Source organism: Lithobates pipiens, unplaced genomic scaffold (assembly GCF_037356315.1).
Source record: "Lithobates pipiens isolate NorthernLeopardFrog02 unplaced genomic scaffold, aLitPip1_a1.2 Scaffold_19, whole genome shotgun sequence".
Classification (NCBI taxonomy): Eukaryota; Metazoa; Chordata; class Amphibia; order Anura; family Ranidae; genus Lithobates; species Lithobates pipiens.
The window spans coordinates 444,239,501-444,257,041 of record NW_027507764.1 but is presented as its reverse complement, the minus strand read 5'-3'; the positions used below and the strand labels follow the sequence as shown (position 1 = coordinate 444,257,041).

At 42.0% G+C, this 17,541-nt stretch overlaps 1 protein-coding gene across 5 annotated transcripts in view; it reads left to right on the top strand.

Annotated features, from left to right (window-relative positions):
- The window catches only part of RB1CC1 (RB1 inducible coiled-coil 1), a 230,354-nt gene that overhangs the window by 172,147 nt on the left and 40,666 nt on the right, over nt 1–17,541 (top strand). For all 5 annotated transcript variants that reach the window (XM_077492686.1, XM_077492687.1, XM_077492689.1 and 2 more), the window contains exons 17-18: nt 706–946; nt 9,433–9,481. In XM_077492686.1, the coding sequence (XP_077348812.1) occupies nt 706–946; nt 9,433–9,481 (290 nt within the window). The remainder of the gene's footprint in view (nt 1–705; nt 947–9,432; nt 9,482–17,541) is intronic.

The window sequence follows — 17,541 nt, the reverse complement described above, 5'->3', positions numbered from 1 at the left end:
GGCCTGGTCAAGAAAGGGGTATAAGTGCCCAGTAAGCAAGTGGTTAATACAAAGAAGATTAACGTGTCAAAAATCAAACTGTCAGTATTTCTAAAGAATTAATAATTTTAGCATAATTTCTTTCCAGATCAACATACATGCCTTTTATAACCTAGGATCCTTCATTTTTTTTCTGTTTCAATCCTGTGTTTAAAAGTTTAAGCCGGCCATAAATGGTGCGATTTTATTTCTTTTTTTTCTTTTCTGCAACCAGCCAGACAGAGAGGGTTTGAATCTTGACTGGTTCAGCGGGGACTGGCCCAGATTTGAACTATCTATAGGCAGGATGATTGTATCGAAGTCGATCCATCGATCAACTTGGGTACAACCAGCATGTCGGATTTTACATGCATTTATTGCCAGGAGCTATAGCTGCTGGCAATAATCAATGTGAGTTCTCCCAGTACGGATGGCTCCCTGCGCCCCCCCCCTCCCCACTGGGGAACACAATAGCTTTGCGAGAGGGACTCCCCCATCAACACTGGCTGTGTTTGCAGGAACGACAATTGCACCATCTATGACCCGGCTTAAGTTTTTAAGGGTTGCCTTCAATTTATATTTTTACATCATCTTGGAACCCTTTTTTTCATTATTGTTGTTTTTCCTTGATATAATTCAAGTAACGTCTAGTATATTTATATATATTATTTATTTGTTGCTTTCTAGATTTAATTGAAACTCTCTCTGAAGATCGAGCGCGTTTACTGCAAGAGAAGAAGAAGCTAGAAGAGGAATTTGGCAAGCTTCAGAGTCTTATGTCTTCAACTCATATGGTTTTTCCTTCAGAACCTGCTGGAGCCTATGCACCTGACCCTGCTACTGAAATGAATAGACCTGTTTATGATGCTGCTGTTGTAGAGGAGGATAGAATGGAACCCACTTTAGATACCAGCATGACAGCTGTTCAGTAAGTGCAATCTGTATTTTTGACTAAACTGTTTAATGGTGTAAACCATTTGCTTTCGGCATCTGTAGTAACCTACTGGGCAAAATACAAAGAGGGCATAAAATAAAAATAGTCTATGACATCTTACACGGTATGAGATTTTTTATTTTTTTTCCAAGTCACTCAGCAAAGCATAACTATTGCAGCTGTGGTGTGAAACAAAAAAAAAACATGTTTTCTCTGTTTATTTGTAAGCCAAGAACTATCTTTATCATAGGATCATATATCTATAGACTGTAAAATTCCACTTCGCACAACTACCTGTAAAGTAAAGGGTGAGTGTGACCCCTTTGGTAACAAATCCACATTTCCATTCAAAGCTTTCATTTCTGTTTTTCCCCCAAAAAAATGTGATATGCTTAAAGAAATGTCATATAAAGTTGGCATTGCGTATTCATTCCGCTTATCTAAATTTATAAAAATGTAGATGTATCTCAAAGAAAAATGAAGTACACCCCCATATTTTCCACCTTTTCAAATCATGAAATTTAGAATGGGGCGTTCCAGATTAGATGCCATAGTTTAAACCCTCCTTAGGGAGTATGCAGGTGAAACCTCATATATCTAGGGTTTGGTATTTTTTTTTTATTTTTTTTTGTTGTAGACCAGCCATTATCATCTAGGGCTGCTCCTGTGGTTGTTAGTTTCTTTGAGCTATAGCTGATCAACCTCCCATCTGATGCTGCTTGCATCCACCACCATTTGGCAAAGCAAGCAGCATTATAACAACAATCTTTTTAGCTGTATGTAAGGGTGTTATTCTGATCCCCACTGTAACAGTGACATCCTTCCCACTGGTCCTTCATGTAAAGGACATTCTTCTCAATTATACCAAGATCAGAAGAGCTCTCTAAGTCCCTCAAAAACGAGGTTGGGGATACATATCAGTTTGCAAGAGAATTAAAAATAATGCTAAATTATTTTAAATCAATTATTCCACTTTAAGGAATAAAATCTAAAAGTGCTGTAGACTTCAGATGACATGCTATTTTTTCTAGGACTGAGTGGCTGAGGTTGGGATGTTCATTCCAAAAGTTGACCATTTAATGCTAAAGCATTATAGCACAAGCAGATCTCTGTTCTGACAGGGGGAAAGGGATGGATTAAAATCTCATCCTCTAGCAAAAGCAGCACATATAGTACACAAAAACACTGGCTGGGCACACAGTTAACCCTTTGATCGCCCTAGCGATTTAATCCCTTCCCAGCCAGTGTCATTAGTACAGTGCATATTTTTAGCACTGATCACTATATTAGTGTTACTCATTCCCGCAAAGTGTCAGTTAGTGTTCCGATTGTCCGCCGCAATATCACAGTCCTACTATAAGTCGCTGATTGCCGCCATTGCTAGTATGAATAAAAATTCCATAAATATATATCATAGTTTGTAGATGCTATAACGTCCTCGTAAACCAATCAATATACGCTTATTGGGAATTTTTTTTACCAAAAACATGTAGCGGAATACATATTGCAAGCTCACCTGGCTACTCTTTAACAGCACTGCTGTTATAGGTACTGGTAACTCAAACCACCAGATCTTCCAGGCCCATGGTCTTGGATGCACACAACTTTGGGCTCCTTAAAGCTTTAAACCCCGCAATGCACACAACCTCTGGCTACTTGGATGCACACAGCTTTGAAGCCCTTCTACACACACAGCTTCTGGCTCCTTGGACGCACACAGCTTTGAAGCTTCTTAATGCACACAGCATCTATCCTCACACAGAGACATTAGAAGCCACTGCTCCAACTCCACCTTCCTTCTTTCTTCTACTCTCACCAGCCCCTCGATATATGAACTTGGGCACACACCCTGCTGGCTGTCCAGAAGACCCAGACACAGGGTTGGAGATCCCATCCCACCCAAGACTCTGAAGAATCTCCAAACTACAGACCCACCCCTTCCAGAAATAGCAAGATACAGAAAAAACTGCCAGAGCTCCATAGGTCTGTGTCCAATATAACCCCATTTTGATAGGGACAGGGATTTTTTTTTTTTTTTTTGCTTATAGCGCACAAAGGTGATCAAATACCACAAAAACAAAGCTCTATTTGTGGGGAAACAAAATTACATAAAAGTTATTTGGGTACAGTGTTGCATGACTGCTCAATTTTCAGTTAAAGTAACTCAGTGCCGTATCACAAAAAATATCCTGGTCCTGATGGGGGGGGGGGGTTAAATCTTTTGGAGGTCAAGTGGTTAAAGCAAGACTACAGTTTTCCATTACATTTTTAGACGAAGGCAAGGCCTTCTGAAACAATGTGCCAATAGATATGTTTGGCACTAACCAAAGACAGCATTTCAGGAGAAGATTCTCATAGCAATCATGAAGCATGAAGGTGGAGATGTTATGGTTCTGGGTTGCTTTGCTGCTTCAGTGCCTAGACAGCTTTCAGTCATCTAGGACGCTATAAATTCTGTATCATCATCAAAGTGTGCTTGATGAGAATGTGAGTCCATTTGTCTGAGTGTTGAAACTGAACAGGTAAAGGATGTGTACACATGGTACGGATCCAAAGCACACTACAAAATCCAAAAGGAATACCTCAGAAATAAGAAATGGGGCCGGCCTACTCAAAGCCCTAATGTGAATTCCATTGAAATGTGACACTGAAGGAATTTTGCATGGTCAAGTGGTCAAAACATGGAAACTGCTGAATGGTTATGCAAAATGCCTACAAAAAGTAATTTCTGATAAAGGGGGCATTACTAGATACATACAAAATTGTATCTAGAAATAGAAACACATTTGTATATATTGTTTTATTGCTTTAAAATATCAGCACTCATTATTTTTGCTCAAACGAAACCACTATACTGTACAAGGCAGTTCAACCCTTGCAGAAATATTAGAATTTATACTATTTCCATCTGTCTGCACTATCGGTATGTTTAGATGTGCATGTTTCATCTCATTTACACTGCTTTAGAAGAACATTTATCAGCTTTTTTACTATTATAGTTTTGTGCTAGGTTAAATGAAAAAATTGTAATTTTACACCTGTTTTTTCTCAAAACACATGAGCTATTTTTGGTACTGCAATATTTAACTATACATTTTTCCCATCTAAACATCATGTGTCATGAACTTCAAAAAATAAAAATATGATCTAATGATCCATTACTTAAAATTTCTGAAAGAAAATTATGGTTGCACACTCAAAGAAACCTGAGTATAATGTTTCTGGTTTTCTTTTTTCCAATATATATGTGACAGTTTAAAAAAGCTCCATGGCACAGTTGCTTGATCATAGAATGTAGCATTGCAAACTCAGCCTTTTACCTTGTACTTGGGGTCTACAAATGTATCAGGGCCCTGCTGCTATTTCATTAATTTAATTAATAATGTTTCTTATTCTTACAATAAAGACACTGGCTTCCATGAATCAAGACCATGGATTATGTGGTTCCACCTTCAGATGAGGACACTGACAAGGTTGTTGTGGTTGCCCATATAAAAACTCTTACTGGCAGCAATCCCGTTTTTTGCTAATGTCCTTAGGTTGACCCCTTGCTTCTATGAGCAGTTTTCTGTCTTATAGCTGTTTTCTACCTAATATATATAAGAACACTCTTGGTTCTTCACACAAAGAAGCATATCATAACATTTGCCACTTTCTTCATTGTGAGCTGGTTTTGGGGACATGCCCTATAACACATTCGGGCATGCAATGATCCATTTTGTGTGCATAGTCCTGCCTATTATATGGTAGGTGGTACCACAGTCCTTCCCTAGCTCCAGGTGCTATTTTGAGCACATTGCTGTACTACAGAGAAGCACACTACAGCCCATGTAGCTACCCTGCTCCAGATTGTGGCCAGTAATTTGCATCAGCATTCCCCTGGTTATCCAGTGACCTGCAGAAAGGAAACAGTAATGACTTTACCCCTTCTGCTTTACAGCAGCAGTCTCTGCTCTGATAAAGGTTATCAGTACCCAATGGGCAGGGTGTTTACTTTGCTTCACTCTAATGGCTGATGATGGGCACAGGGGAAATGGGACATGGGGCAGGCCAGCGCACTTTGTGCACAGGGCTATGATGAGGTTAGTCGATGTTGTTTTCGTAAACTCTGTTTCTGGTACTTCTGATCTTAGTCTCCACATTGTATATTCCAAAATGGAAAATGCAGTTCAGTTCTGGGCACCAGTTTACAAAAAGTATATTGGGAAACTGGAAAGAGTGCAGAGAAGAGCAGCCAAACTGATTAGAGGAATGGAGGACCTCAGCTATGAGGAAAGATTAGCTAAACTGATTTTTTTTTTCTCTTGAGAATAGGCGATTAAGGGTGGATACGATTTTCAAGTATAAATACATAAATAAATACATAAGCGGCTCATTTAGTGAACTTGGTGCAAAGAAATTCACATAAAGGGCATTGCAGAGGAAAGGGGGGCACTCTTTATGCTTGAGGAAAAGAGATTTAACCTCCACATATGGAAAGGTTTCTTTGCAGTAAGGGCTATAAAAATGTGGAATAGATTTCCTCGTTCTGGCCAGTTCAGTAGATTGAACTGGATGTATTCCTGAATAAAAAAATAGTGGATATTAACATTTATAGGTAATAACACAAACAACTGAGTACTGTCTGTGTTTGGACCTGAAAGCTTGTCCTGAAATTTTTTATTTTAGTGCAAATAAAGAGTATCACAGACAGTCCTCGATTCTTTCTGTTGCAAGTGCACTAATACGGCTACAATCACCTCAAGTAGGCACTAACACCAAAGATCCAGGGAACAAACGATTATCTTCAGGGAATTAGGAAGGATTTTTTTTTCCCCTCACTGGTCCTTAAATTGGACCATGCTAAGGTTGTTTTGCCTTTCTGTGGATCAACTGTGGGTATAGGATCCTGGAAATGATGACTTTCTATTTATTTTTAATTGGTTGAACTAGATGGATTTGCATCTTTTTTTCAACGTATGTAAATTTAGAATCTCTCCTTATTTTCTCAGATCCTCCCTCTTCCAGGACAGGACAGGCCTGATCCTCCTCTTCTCGGGTGCCTCTTCTGTGCACCTGGCCCCTCCCTCCTGTTGAGTGCCCCCACAGCAAGCAGCTTGCTATGGGGGCACCCAAGCCAAGTCACAGCTCCCTGTGTCCATTTGATTTGATTTTGATTTGGGATTTGTACTGTGCCGAATGCCCTTTCCTGTTCTTCAGAATTACAAGTTGGTTTTGAGGGCTCAAACCTCCCTAAGGTGATTTCTCCCTCCCACTTTAATCAGGACATCGGTCCTGCCTTTTCATTGTCTTGCTCCCAAGGAGATCCTTATACACTGTTTGGCTTCAGTGCATGCCTTGTGACTACATCAGTCACTGCTGCTATCCTTAACTCTGATTTGTTATTTGTTCTGCCTGCTCTTGCAAAGGGTGTCCTTTATCTTGTTCAACCATTTCTAAGTGGATTTGTCAGGTTATCACTAAGTCTTGCAAGTCTTGAAAGATAGGATTCCCCCTTTCCTTGTAAAAGCCAAGTTCACCCTTAACAAAAAATAATAAATTCACATGTTTTTGCAATGAAAAAAATGTGCATTTATTATTTTTTACAGGAGGCTGTGATGCATTGTATGCACGATCAGACTATCTGCCGGACTTTGCAGAGGAGGTCCGCTGGACCTGCCCACACGAGACTGGACTTTTCCGGTGGACAATCCGCCGGACTATGGCGGGGGTTCGCCGGACTTTTGAAATTAACGGACTTGCCCACACACGGAGAAATGTCTGTTCATTTTGAATGTGGCTCCTGGTAGACGGAACTAGTGAAGGAAGTTAATGTCGCAGTCTCCATCGGTGAGATTGACACCTCGCTAGCCCCGTCACCTGGTATGGATTTAAAGGGGAAGCCCTATGCTGAAAAAAACAGCGTGGGGGTCCCCCCAAAGTCCATAGCAGACCCTTATTCAAGCATGCCCTCAACATGGGGGGTGCTTTGGGGAAGGAGGGCCCTGTGGCCCTCCCCCACCCCAAAGCACCTTGTCTCCATGTTGATGAGAACAAGGGCCTATTCCCGACAACCCTGGCCGTTGGTTGTCGGGGTCTGCGGGCGGGGGGATTATCGGAATCCGGAAGCCCCCTTTAATAAGGGGGCCCCCAGATCCCGGCCCCTCACCCTATGTGAATGAGTATGGGGTATGATGTACCCCTACCCATTCACCTGGGGAAAAAAGTGTACATAAAAAAAACACAGGTTTATAAAGTACTTTATTAGACTGCTCTGGGGGTCTTCTCGCCAGGCTCCTCCGCTATCTTCTGCTCTTTTGCTAGCTCTTTTACTACCAGAGAAGCCCGGATTTCTTCTTCATTGTCGCCGCCGTCCAGGGGTCTTCATCCGTCTTCGGGGTCTTGCCCCGCTCTTCGGTTCTTCTTGCCTCCGCTATCTTCTTATAGCTCTTTTACTAGCGTTGGCCCGGTCTTGTCGCTGTTTCCGCCGTCGCCTTCTTCTTCTCCTCCTCCTTCTCTTCTTCTTCCTTCCGATGTTGACACGACATTCTCTCTGGCCGCAATGGAAGGGGGCGCGTTGTGCGGCGACTTATATAGGTATAAGGGGCGGGGCAACCGGGTGATGCCACATGGTGACCTCACCCCTTACGACATCACAGCCCAGCATCCTCCGGGACTGTGACATCATAAGGGGCGAGGTCACCATGTGACATCTCCGCTGGAGACCCCGCCCCTTATACCTATATAAGTCACCGCACAACGCGTCCCTGCCATTGCGGCCAGAGAGAGCATTGTGCCAACATCGAAAGGAAGAAGAGAAGAAGGCGGAGGCGACAAGACCGGGCCAACACTAGTAAAAGAGCTGTAAGAAGGTAGCGGAGGCCCGGCAAGAAGAGCGGGACAAGACCCCGAAGTCTGAAAAAGACCCCTGAACGGCGGCGGCGACGACAAAGAAGAAAGCCGGGGGCGAGAAGACCCCCGAAGACGGAAGAAGACCCCCGGAGCTGTCTAATAAAGTACTTTAAAAACCTGTGTTGTTTTTTTTATGTACACTTTTTTTTCCCCATGTGAATGGGTAGGGGTACCCCATACTCATTCAAATAGGGTGGGGGGCCTGGATCTGGGGGCCCCCTTATTAAAGGGGACTTCCAGATTCCGGTAAGCCCCCCACCCGCAGACCCGACAATTAACAGCCAGGGTTGTCGGGAAGAGGCCCGTGTCCTCATCAACATGGGAACAAGGTGCTTTGGGGAGGGGGGTCACAGGGCCCCCCCTTCCACAAAGCACTCCCCATGTTGAGGGCACGCAGCCTGATATGGCTTGGGGGGGGGGCGCTCGCTTGTCCCCTTTCCTGACTGGCCAGGCTGTGTGCTCGGATAAGGGTCTGCTATGGACTTTGGGGGGACCCCCACGCCGTTTTTTCGGTGTAGGGGCTCCCCTTTAAATCCATACCAGGTGACGGGGCTAGCGAGTTGTCAATCTCACCAAAGATTGACATTGACTTCCTTCGCTAGTTCCGTCTACCAGGAGCCACGTTCAAAATTAATGGACTTTTCTCCGTTTGTGAGCAAGTCCGTTCATTTCAAAAGTCCGGTGGACTAGCACACAGATGGGCGGATTGTCCGCCAGACTTGACAATTTTGAGTCAAGACTTCTTTCAAAGTCCGCCAGATTTTTGAGAAGAAGTAGTCCGCTGGAGCCCACACACGGGCGGATTGTCCGCCAGATAGTCTGATCGTGTGTACGCGGCATTAGTCTTCTGTTCACACGTTTGTTATATTTATCCAGGTGGATGTTCAGACCTTTGTTAATGCCAACTTCATCTCAAAAGTACCTCAAGCCCCTTTTTAAGTTGGGAGCCTGGTTTATTTACAGGGACCTGTTGGAAGTGTTTGCTTTGTTGCCAACCTCTTAGTTGCATATCTTGGGAATGTCCCATCATTTTGGTTAATGGAAGCCTGGTTCTGTACTATACAATTAGGAAAAAAGGATATTGATTCACCTGTAAAATCTTTTTTTTTTTTTTTTTTTTTTTTTTTTTTTTTTGAAGTACTACACAGGACACCCTCCCCTCAGTCCTGGTGTTTTCCTCTGATTGCTTGTAGAAAAAAAAAAACCTGAGAATTGCTGGGGGTAGGAAGAGTTAGTCCAAGAAAATTATTTTATGGGTAAGACAGAGATCGTTATTTTGTTAGGTTGTCATTTCCCAACTGCCTGAACTGATTTATTGGTGTTTCATGCTGAATTGATGGTAAGTCATAAAACACAGTCACAGCAATCTGAAAGAAAGGGTTCAGACTGTTCACTGAGCCAACATTTTGCCTATTATAATTTTATTTGCCTCATATGATTATACTGTATATAATGTTTTACAGATGCAATTGGGTGAAGCGCTCTACCTACAGCTGCAGTTTCTAAATGCTAACTATTGTAGTTTGTCCATAACTTTTTGGAAACATAAAGGAACTTCATAGTTATTTAACATGTTCCATTTCTTTTAGTGATACTATGTTATCTGAAGAAAAACAGAAGATATTGCTGCTAGAGAGAGTAAGTAATTGTCCTCTGCTCTCATCATTACTGATTTTACAACTACAGATTGTTTTTTTGTTTTTTTTATAAAAAATTTTTTTAAAGGTAATATCAATATAAACATTATCAGACTTATGTATATCATGCACAGTCTTTACCCTCCCCCCTCCCAAAAAAAAAAGAAACCCCACCCCCCCCCCCTCTCCTTTCTAGGCCCCCCACCCTGTTACCTTCATAATCTTTCCCACGTAGCCAGTTCTGTTCATATTCAAGATCTTAATATTCCTATGTATTCTGATTCTCCTATATCCGATATTTCCATGTACTTCCCAGATTTTTTTTTTTAATTCAGCCATTTCCCCCAAATGTCATTATATCTCTCTATTAAGTCCTCCCCTGCATATATTGTCTCTTCAATGGAACATAGCTGATACATTTTTAGCATCCATTCCTTCACACTTGGTATTTTTTGTGTTCGCCAGTACCTGGGAATTCAGGCCTTTAGCTGCATTTAATAGGTGTGGTACTAGAGATCGCCTATATTGTGCTATAGATTTGTTATAGGATATAGAGATATCCTATATCGTGCTATAGATTTGTTATAGGATATAGAGATATCCTATATGGTGCTATAGATTTGTTAGTTTTATAAAATGGACATCCCCAGGGTTTGGCCTGCATATGCTCCCCTATTATTTCCTGGACAGCCTCGATAATCTCCCTGCAGATGGCCTGTATCTTAGTACATTCTGACCAAAAGTGCGCGAAGGTTCCCAGCGAACCGCATCCCTTCCAACATAGAGGGGATACGTCCGTCTTGATCTCCGCGCCCTCAGCGAGGTCACATAGCATCTAGCCAAGAGTTTAAAGCTAATTTCTGTCATCTTAGCATCCTTTGAAGAAAAACATGCTAATTTTAGTATTCTTCTCTTCTGGTGCTCTATTAATCTTACCCCCAGATCCTGCTCCCATTTTCCCAAATAGGGTGGGAACTCTGGTTCTGTTTCTTTCGCTAGTACCTTATATATTTTGGAAATGCTGTGCTGTACGCTAGTCGGGGAGCTGAACAATTTTTCTATTGACTTAAAGCAGAGGTCCGCCCACCACTACAAAAATTGAAAGCCTACAGCTGCACATACTGCAGCTGCTGACTTTTAATAATCGGACACTTACATTTCCTGGAGTCCAGCAATGTCTGCACCGCAGCTGATGTTTACAACAGCTGCCGGGTGCATGTCGCCTCCATTGTGAGTAAGGGAACCTGGCAGTGAAGCCTTAAGGCTTCATGCCGGGAACCCAACTGCGCATGTGCGAGGGCTCCGCTCCTCTCTCCTACTGGTTCGGCGGCCGGGGAAGGAGGGGGAGGGAGCCTGGGCGGTGACGTCAATACCCGCGGCTGAGGCTCCCGAAAGTGGGAACAGGATACCTGTGAAGAACAGGTATCCTACCCCCCACCCCTGAAAGGTGCCAAATGTGTACAACTAGCAGAAGTTCCACTTTTGGGTGGTACTCCACTTTAAATTGATCTTTTCCAGTAAGGGCTGTGACAACGTCTGTACAAAGTGCTGCATTTGTACATGTCTCCATCTATCTAGTGGCATACTACCCCATTTTTGCTTCAATTCAAAAAATTTAAAAATCCTATCCCCTGCCATCACATCTTGTAACTGTATTATATCCTTTTTTTTTTTTTGCCCATCTAACAAAATTTAAATAAACCTCTTTCCTGAGTGTGAAGTAATTTGTATCCATTAATGAAATCAAAGTTGAACTGTGCTCCCAATGATAGTGCCTATACAGGCTACCCCATATTCCTAAAACATTTTCTATCAGTGGATTTGTGCTGTTTGCTAAATCTCAGTCTAATTGTAGGATCCAAACCACCTTGCATAAATTTACTTTACTTTGTGCAAACTCCATCTCAGCCCAACTTTTATTTTAGAGATCTAGTAGTTTTTGTTTTAATTGTATATAGTCAATCCTAGAATAGGACCCATATTCTGCTGAATAATACCTGTAATCTCTATGCATTGGATATCTAATTCTTCATATATCAACTAACTGATATTCTAAGAGTAGCTTCTTAATCTCATTCTGACTGTGAGTCTAGGCATACATTTAAATCTCCTGCTATAAACCATTTCCTTTCTTTAAATACCCTTAACTTTTTCAAAAAAAAATTTCAGGAATTTATTTGGTTCTCTATTAGGAGAATAGATATCTGCAAATGTGCACTTCATATTAAATTAGCTTTCTTTGATAAATAAAAATCATCCTTCGGTGTCTGTTAGCTGCCATTCTACTGTAAACACAGTGGCCCTGTTGAATCCAGTAGAGACCCCTCTCAAACGATCCAAGGTTGAGTCACCATAGAACCAAGTAGGATAATATCAGGAGGACATTCTGCACCTAGAGGCATGTAAAATATGTGTCTTCTGCAAAAAGACTATATTTGCCTTATATTGATGCACAATTCTCTGTTTATCTTATCTTATATATCTCTTACTAGGGGTATTTAGACCTCGGACATTATAAGTCACCGGGTTTAATACGGCAATGATCAACTAATGAACCAGCTATCCATCCTACTTCTCCTGTAGGGGTCAGAAAGGGAGAAAAAAAACCATAGTAAAAAAACAAAAAAAAAAAAACGCACATTTTCTCTGAAAGGCTTCAGAAGCCTTCTTCTTGTCAGCATTTCTACTGCCAGATCTGCGTAAATCTGTAGAGTTGTTCCTTCGAAAGTTATTCCAGATGACCGTCGTGCTTTCTCCATTATTATAGCTTTTTTTCTTCTGCATAATGGAACCTCACAATAACATCTCTTGCTACCTCTGTGAACTGGCTTAGAAATCTCCCCACTTTGTCAATTTTTTATATTTCTGATGTTTGTCTCTCCAATGATAGGTTAAATATCCCTCTCAATAGTGCAGGTAAATTGCCATCTCCATATTTCTCCGGTAGGCCTTTTATACACAAGTTTTTGCGTCAGCTTTGGTTCTCTTGATACTCCATTTTGTATAATAAGGATCTATGCGCTCTGTGTAGGGTTTCATTTGCTCTCGCATCTCCTCTCATGCCTGGTCATGTACATCCAATCTTTCCTCTACCTCTTCCACTCGGTTTAGGACCTGTCCCAGGTCAGCCCGAGCTGCTGCGATGTCTGTTTTCAATGAGCTCTCCAACTTTGCTAACAGCTCCACTAAGACTTTCTTTGTTAATAGTGTACTTTCTTGAGCTTACTGAATTGAGACAGTATCTTCAGATGATGTCCCTGCCTCTCCCATGGGGGCTTTTTTCAGCTCCTTATGTGCTTTGAGACTCCCCGCTGGATTACCCCCCATGCTTCTTGGGCGGTTAGAAGGTTGACCATTGGGGTGTGCCCACTTTGAAACCTCTATTGCAGGTTTTTGCTTCCCTACCCCTGCTCGGGCTGGCATTGTCTGTCTTGGGCTGCTAGAAGGGATTTCCACATCCTTGCCGCTCTTACAGTTGTGAATAATTTAAAGTGTATATATAATAATGGAAAAAGAATGTATAGAATACAACCTACAAGCAAGTTCCAGGCAGGCTTTGTACTTTCCCAGAGAGTAAAGTATTTATTGTATCCCAAAAAGTATGTACAACAAAGTATATACAAAATAATATACCGTAATAATCAAGAAACCTGTGAGTCTTAAATTCTTCTTTACATGCCTTTAGCAAAGATAAATACGCTTCCACACATTCAGCATGTTGTTCTAATCTAATATCTAATTATATATGTATCTTCCATGCATATGCATCCATGCCTATTCTATACTCTAGGCAGGTCCTTTCATACCCTTAGCTAGTTTAATCTACCTAATGTACCCATTCTGCTCATTTGCCAAAATGTAAGGAATTCCTATTAAATGTGTAAATGCAGGTCAAAATACTACTACTTCAGTCATCAAATTGGTGTCTGTGCACACACAGCATAGATATATCTTAATGTGTGGATTAGGACTTTTAGAGCCCACACTCATTAAGTTATGGTAACACACGTTATTTACGCTGCAGTGCTACTTATTGTCATTAGAACCAATTCATTGTAGCACAAGGCACAGTACCACAATACCATGCATTGCGATGTGCTCTGATACAAAAAAAATTGCCAGTCCTGTGACTTATTACACACTTACAAGCAGACTGGGTGATTGTCACTGAAGTTAACAGAAAAGCTGGCACCAATTGTTTTGACAGAAACTCACACCATACAAAGCGTCTGCTACAGCAAATCTGACCTTCAAGAAATGCTCTTAGCAACTGCTGCCACTCCCAGACAGGAATGTGTAAGAGACAAAAAATCTTTCTGATTTAGAGCATTCAAACATTCAGCACAAAGATTTTTGAAATAATATTTTAATGAAAAGAAAAGCATTGCAAGAAGCTATATACAGAAAAGAGAACTGGGATTAAAAATACTTATTCAATCCAAAATATAAAAGATTGGCTGGTACTTTCTTTCTTCTATTGACAAATAATAAATATCAAAGGTGATGATTCTGTTAGTCGCTCTAATACCACTAGACCTCCTTACAGTAGGATTAATTTTCACACACAAATTACAAAATAAAATTGTATCCAAGCGTGTTTCAAATTGATTCAGCTTGTGCCACTGGCTAATTAATAGACACAAAGGGGTTGATTAACTAAAGGCAAATTTACTATGAAAATGCTGTTTTTTTGTTTTTTTTATTTCAAAGTTTTACAAAGTAATGTTTTAACCACTTCCCGACCGCCGCACGACGATGTACGTCGACAGAATGGCACGGGCAGGCATATGGGCGTACATGTACGTCCCTGCCTTCCTGCGGGTCGGGGGGCCGATCGGGCCCCCGCCCGGTGCCCGCGGCGGTCGGTATTCGTTCGGGAGCGATCCCGGACGAGGGGACGGCCATTCATTCATGGCCACCCCCTCGCGATCACTCCCGACGAATAGAAAGTCTTCGTGACATCACTTCCTCTCCTGTAATGTAAACACAGGAGAGGAAGTGATGTAATCTCTCCTCCGTGTCGGTATTTTTCGTTCCGACACCGAGGAGAGAGGATCGGTGAGTTGCACCAACACGACACTACACAGTAGAACATGCCAGGCACACTCACACCCCCCCGATCACCCCCCCAATTACCCCTGCCCCCCAGTCACAGTGACACCAATGTCATTTTTTTTTTTTTGCATTGGTGTCATTTGTGACTGTAATAACTGTTAGGGCAGTTAGGGTTAGCCCCCTTTAGTTCTAATGTACCCCCCTAACCCCCCCAATAAAGGTTTAACCCCGTGATCACCCCCCGTCGCCAGTGTCACTAAGGCTGGGTTCACATTGCAGCGGTTTATGAGAACGAATGTGATTCGCACCGCACTGCAGTGCAAATCACATCCGATCTCTGTGCGATTCGAGTTCAGCCATTCGCCGCACCCGCCGTAAATTCGCACGGGACCCTTTTTTTGGTCCGCAGCAGAATCGGATCGCATGGGTGTTCACACCATGCGATCCGAGTTTGCAGATCGCACTGCGATATGCGAACTGATCTGGGGGTGTCATTAACATTTCACTGACACTCCCAGCAGTTCGCATAGGGCAGTGTGAACTGCCGCCGGGAGACATGCGATGCGGGAACCCGCCGCGGATTCGTGGCGTTCCCGCATCGCTCCAGTGTGAACCCAGCCTAATAAGCGATCGTTTTTCTGATCGCTGTATTAGTGTCACAGGTGACGCTAGTTAGGCAGGTAGGTATTTAGGCTCGCCGCAGCTTTTTATAGCGCCAGGGACCCCCATATACTACCGCATAAAGCCCCCTGATTGCCCCCTAGTTAACCCTTTCACCAGTGATCACCATATAACTGTTACAGGTGACGCTGGTTGGTTAGTTATTTTTTTATAGTTTCAGGGCACCCGCCATTTATTACCTAGTCTCACTAGTGTACCCCTAAATTTATGGGTGTCTACTTTCCAAAATTGGGTCATTTGGGGGGGGGGGGGTTGTGCCATCTTGGCATTTTATGGCCTTCAAAACTGTAACACCCTTAGAAAGCCTGAAGGTGGTGCTTGGTTTTCGGGGCCCCGTACGCGGCTAGGCTCCCAAAAAGTCCCACATATGTGGTATCCCCGTACTCAGGAGAAGCAGCAGAATTTATTTTGGGGTGTCATTTCACATATGCCCATGGCATGCGTGAGCAATATATCATTTAGTGACAACTTTGTGAAAAAAAAATTTAAAAAAATTAAAGTTTGTAATTTTTCCGCAACTTGTGGCAAAATATAAAATATTCCATGGACTCAACATGCCTCTCAGCAAATAGCTTGGGGTGTCTACTTTCTAAAATGGGGTCATTTGTGGGGGTTTTGTGCCATCTTGGCATTTTATGGCCTTCAAAACTGTAATAGGTAATGAGAAGTGAAATCAAAAATTTACGCCCTTAGAAAGCCTGAAGGCGGTGCTTGGTTTTCGGGGCCCCGTACGCGGCTAGGCTCCCAAAAAGTCCCACATATGTGGTATCCCCGTACTCAGGAGAAGCAGCAGAATTTATTTTGGGGTGTCATTTCACATGTGCCCATGGCATGCGTGAGCAATATATCATTTAGTGACAACTTTGTGTAAAAAAAAAAAAAAAAAAAAAAAAATTTTTTTGTCATTATTCAATCGCTTGAGGCAAAAAAATAAAATATTCAATGGGCTCAACATGCCACTTATCAATTTCCTTAGGGGGTCTACTTTCCAAAATGGGGTCATTTGGGGGGGTTTTGTACTGCCCTGCCATTTTAGCACCTCAAGAAATGAGATAGGCAGTCGTAAACTAAAAGCTGCGTAAATTCCAGAAAACGTACCTTAGTTTGTAGATGTGACAACTTTTGCGCAAACCAATAAATATACAATTATTGACTTTTTTTTTACCAAAGACATGTGGCTGAATACATTTTGGCCTAAATGTATGACTAAAATTGAGTTTATTGGATTTTTCTAATAACAAAAAGTAGAAAATATCATTTTTTTTCAAAATTTGCGGTCTTTTTACGTTTATATCGCAAAAAAATAAAAATCGCAGAGGCAATCAAATACCATCAAAAGAAATCTCTATTTGTGGGAAGAAAAGGACGCAAATTTTGTTTGGGTACAACATTACATGACCGCGCAATTACCAGTTAAAGCAGCGCAGTGCCAAATTGTAAAAAGACCTCTGGTCATTTACCAGCAAAATGGTCCGGTCTGAAAGTGGTTAAACAAATTCACTAAGCTCTGGGGAAAGTGAGTGTTACTGCACTTGCAAAGTGCAAGGTCTATTTGCCTTTAGTAAATCAACCCCAATGTTGCAGAATGGTGGAGATTTAAGTTGGTTATATACGGACAGCTTTTTTCTTTAATCCAGCATATTGAATGAAAAAAGACTAATGCCCCGTACACATGATCGGATTTTCCAACAACAAATGTTGTATGTGAGCTTGTTGGCGGAAAGTCTGACCATATGTATGCTCCATCGAAGATTTGTTGTCAGACTTTCCACCAACAAATATTGGCTAGCAGGTTCTAAAATTTTCCGCCAACAAATATTGTCAGACTTTCCGATCGTGTGGACACAAGTGCGTCAGACAAAAGTCCACGCATGCTCGGAATCAAGTATGAGCCGGAGATATAACTATCGTTCGTAATGGAGACATCACATACGCCTTGTATGTCACTACGTTCGTAATTATTGGCCAACATTTGTGTGACCGTGTGTACACAAGACAAGTTGGAGCCAACATCCTTTGAACAAAAATCCATGGTTTTGTTGTCGGAAAATTCGATCGTGTGTACGGGGCATAACAGATTCTCACATCCACACAAATGATGTGAATGCAGTAATCTCTCCTGCTACGTTATTGTATTCCCTCCCATGAGAATACATGGATCAGATCTGCAGTGGCTGATCGAATGCTGAATTTGCAGCAGGACTGTTCGACAGAAGCTGGTTTAAGGACCAGCTTCTGTTAAACACAGAGGGATACACACACCCCAAAATCCTTCCCCGCTCAACCGGACACATTTTTTAATGTGTATACTCAGCTTTACTTACA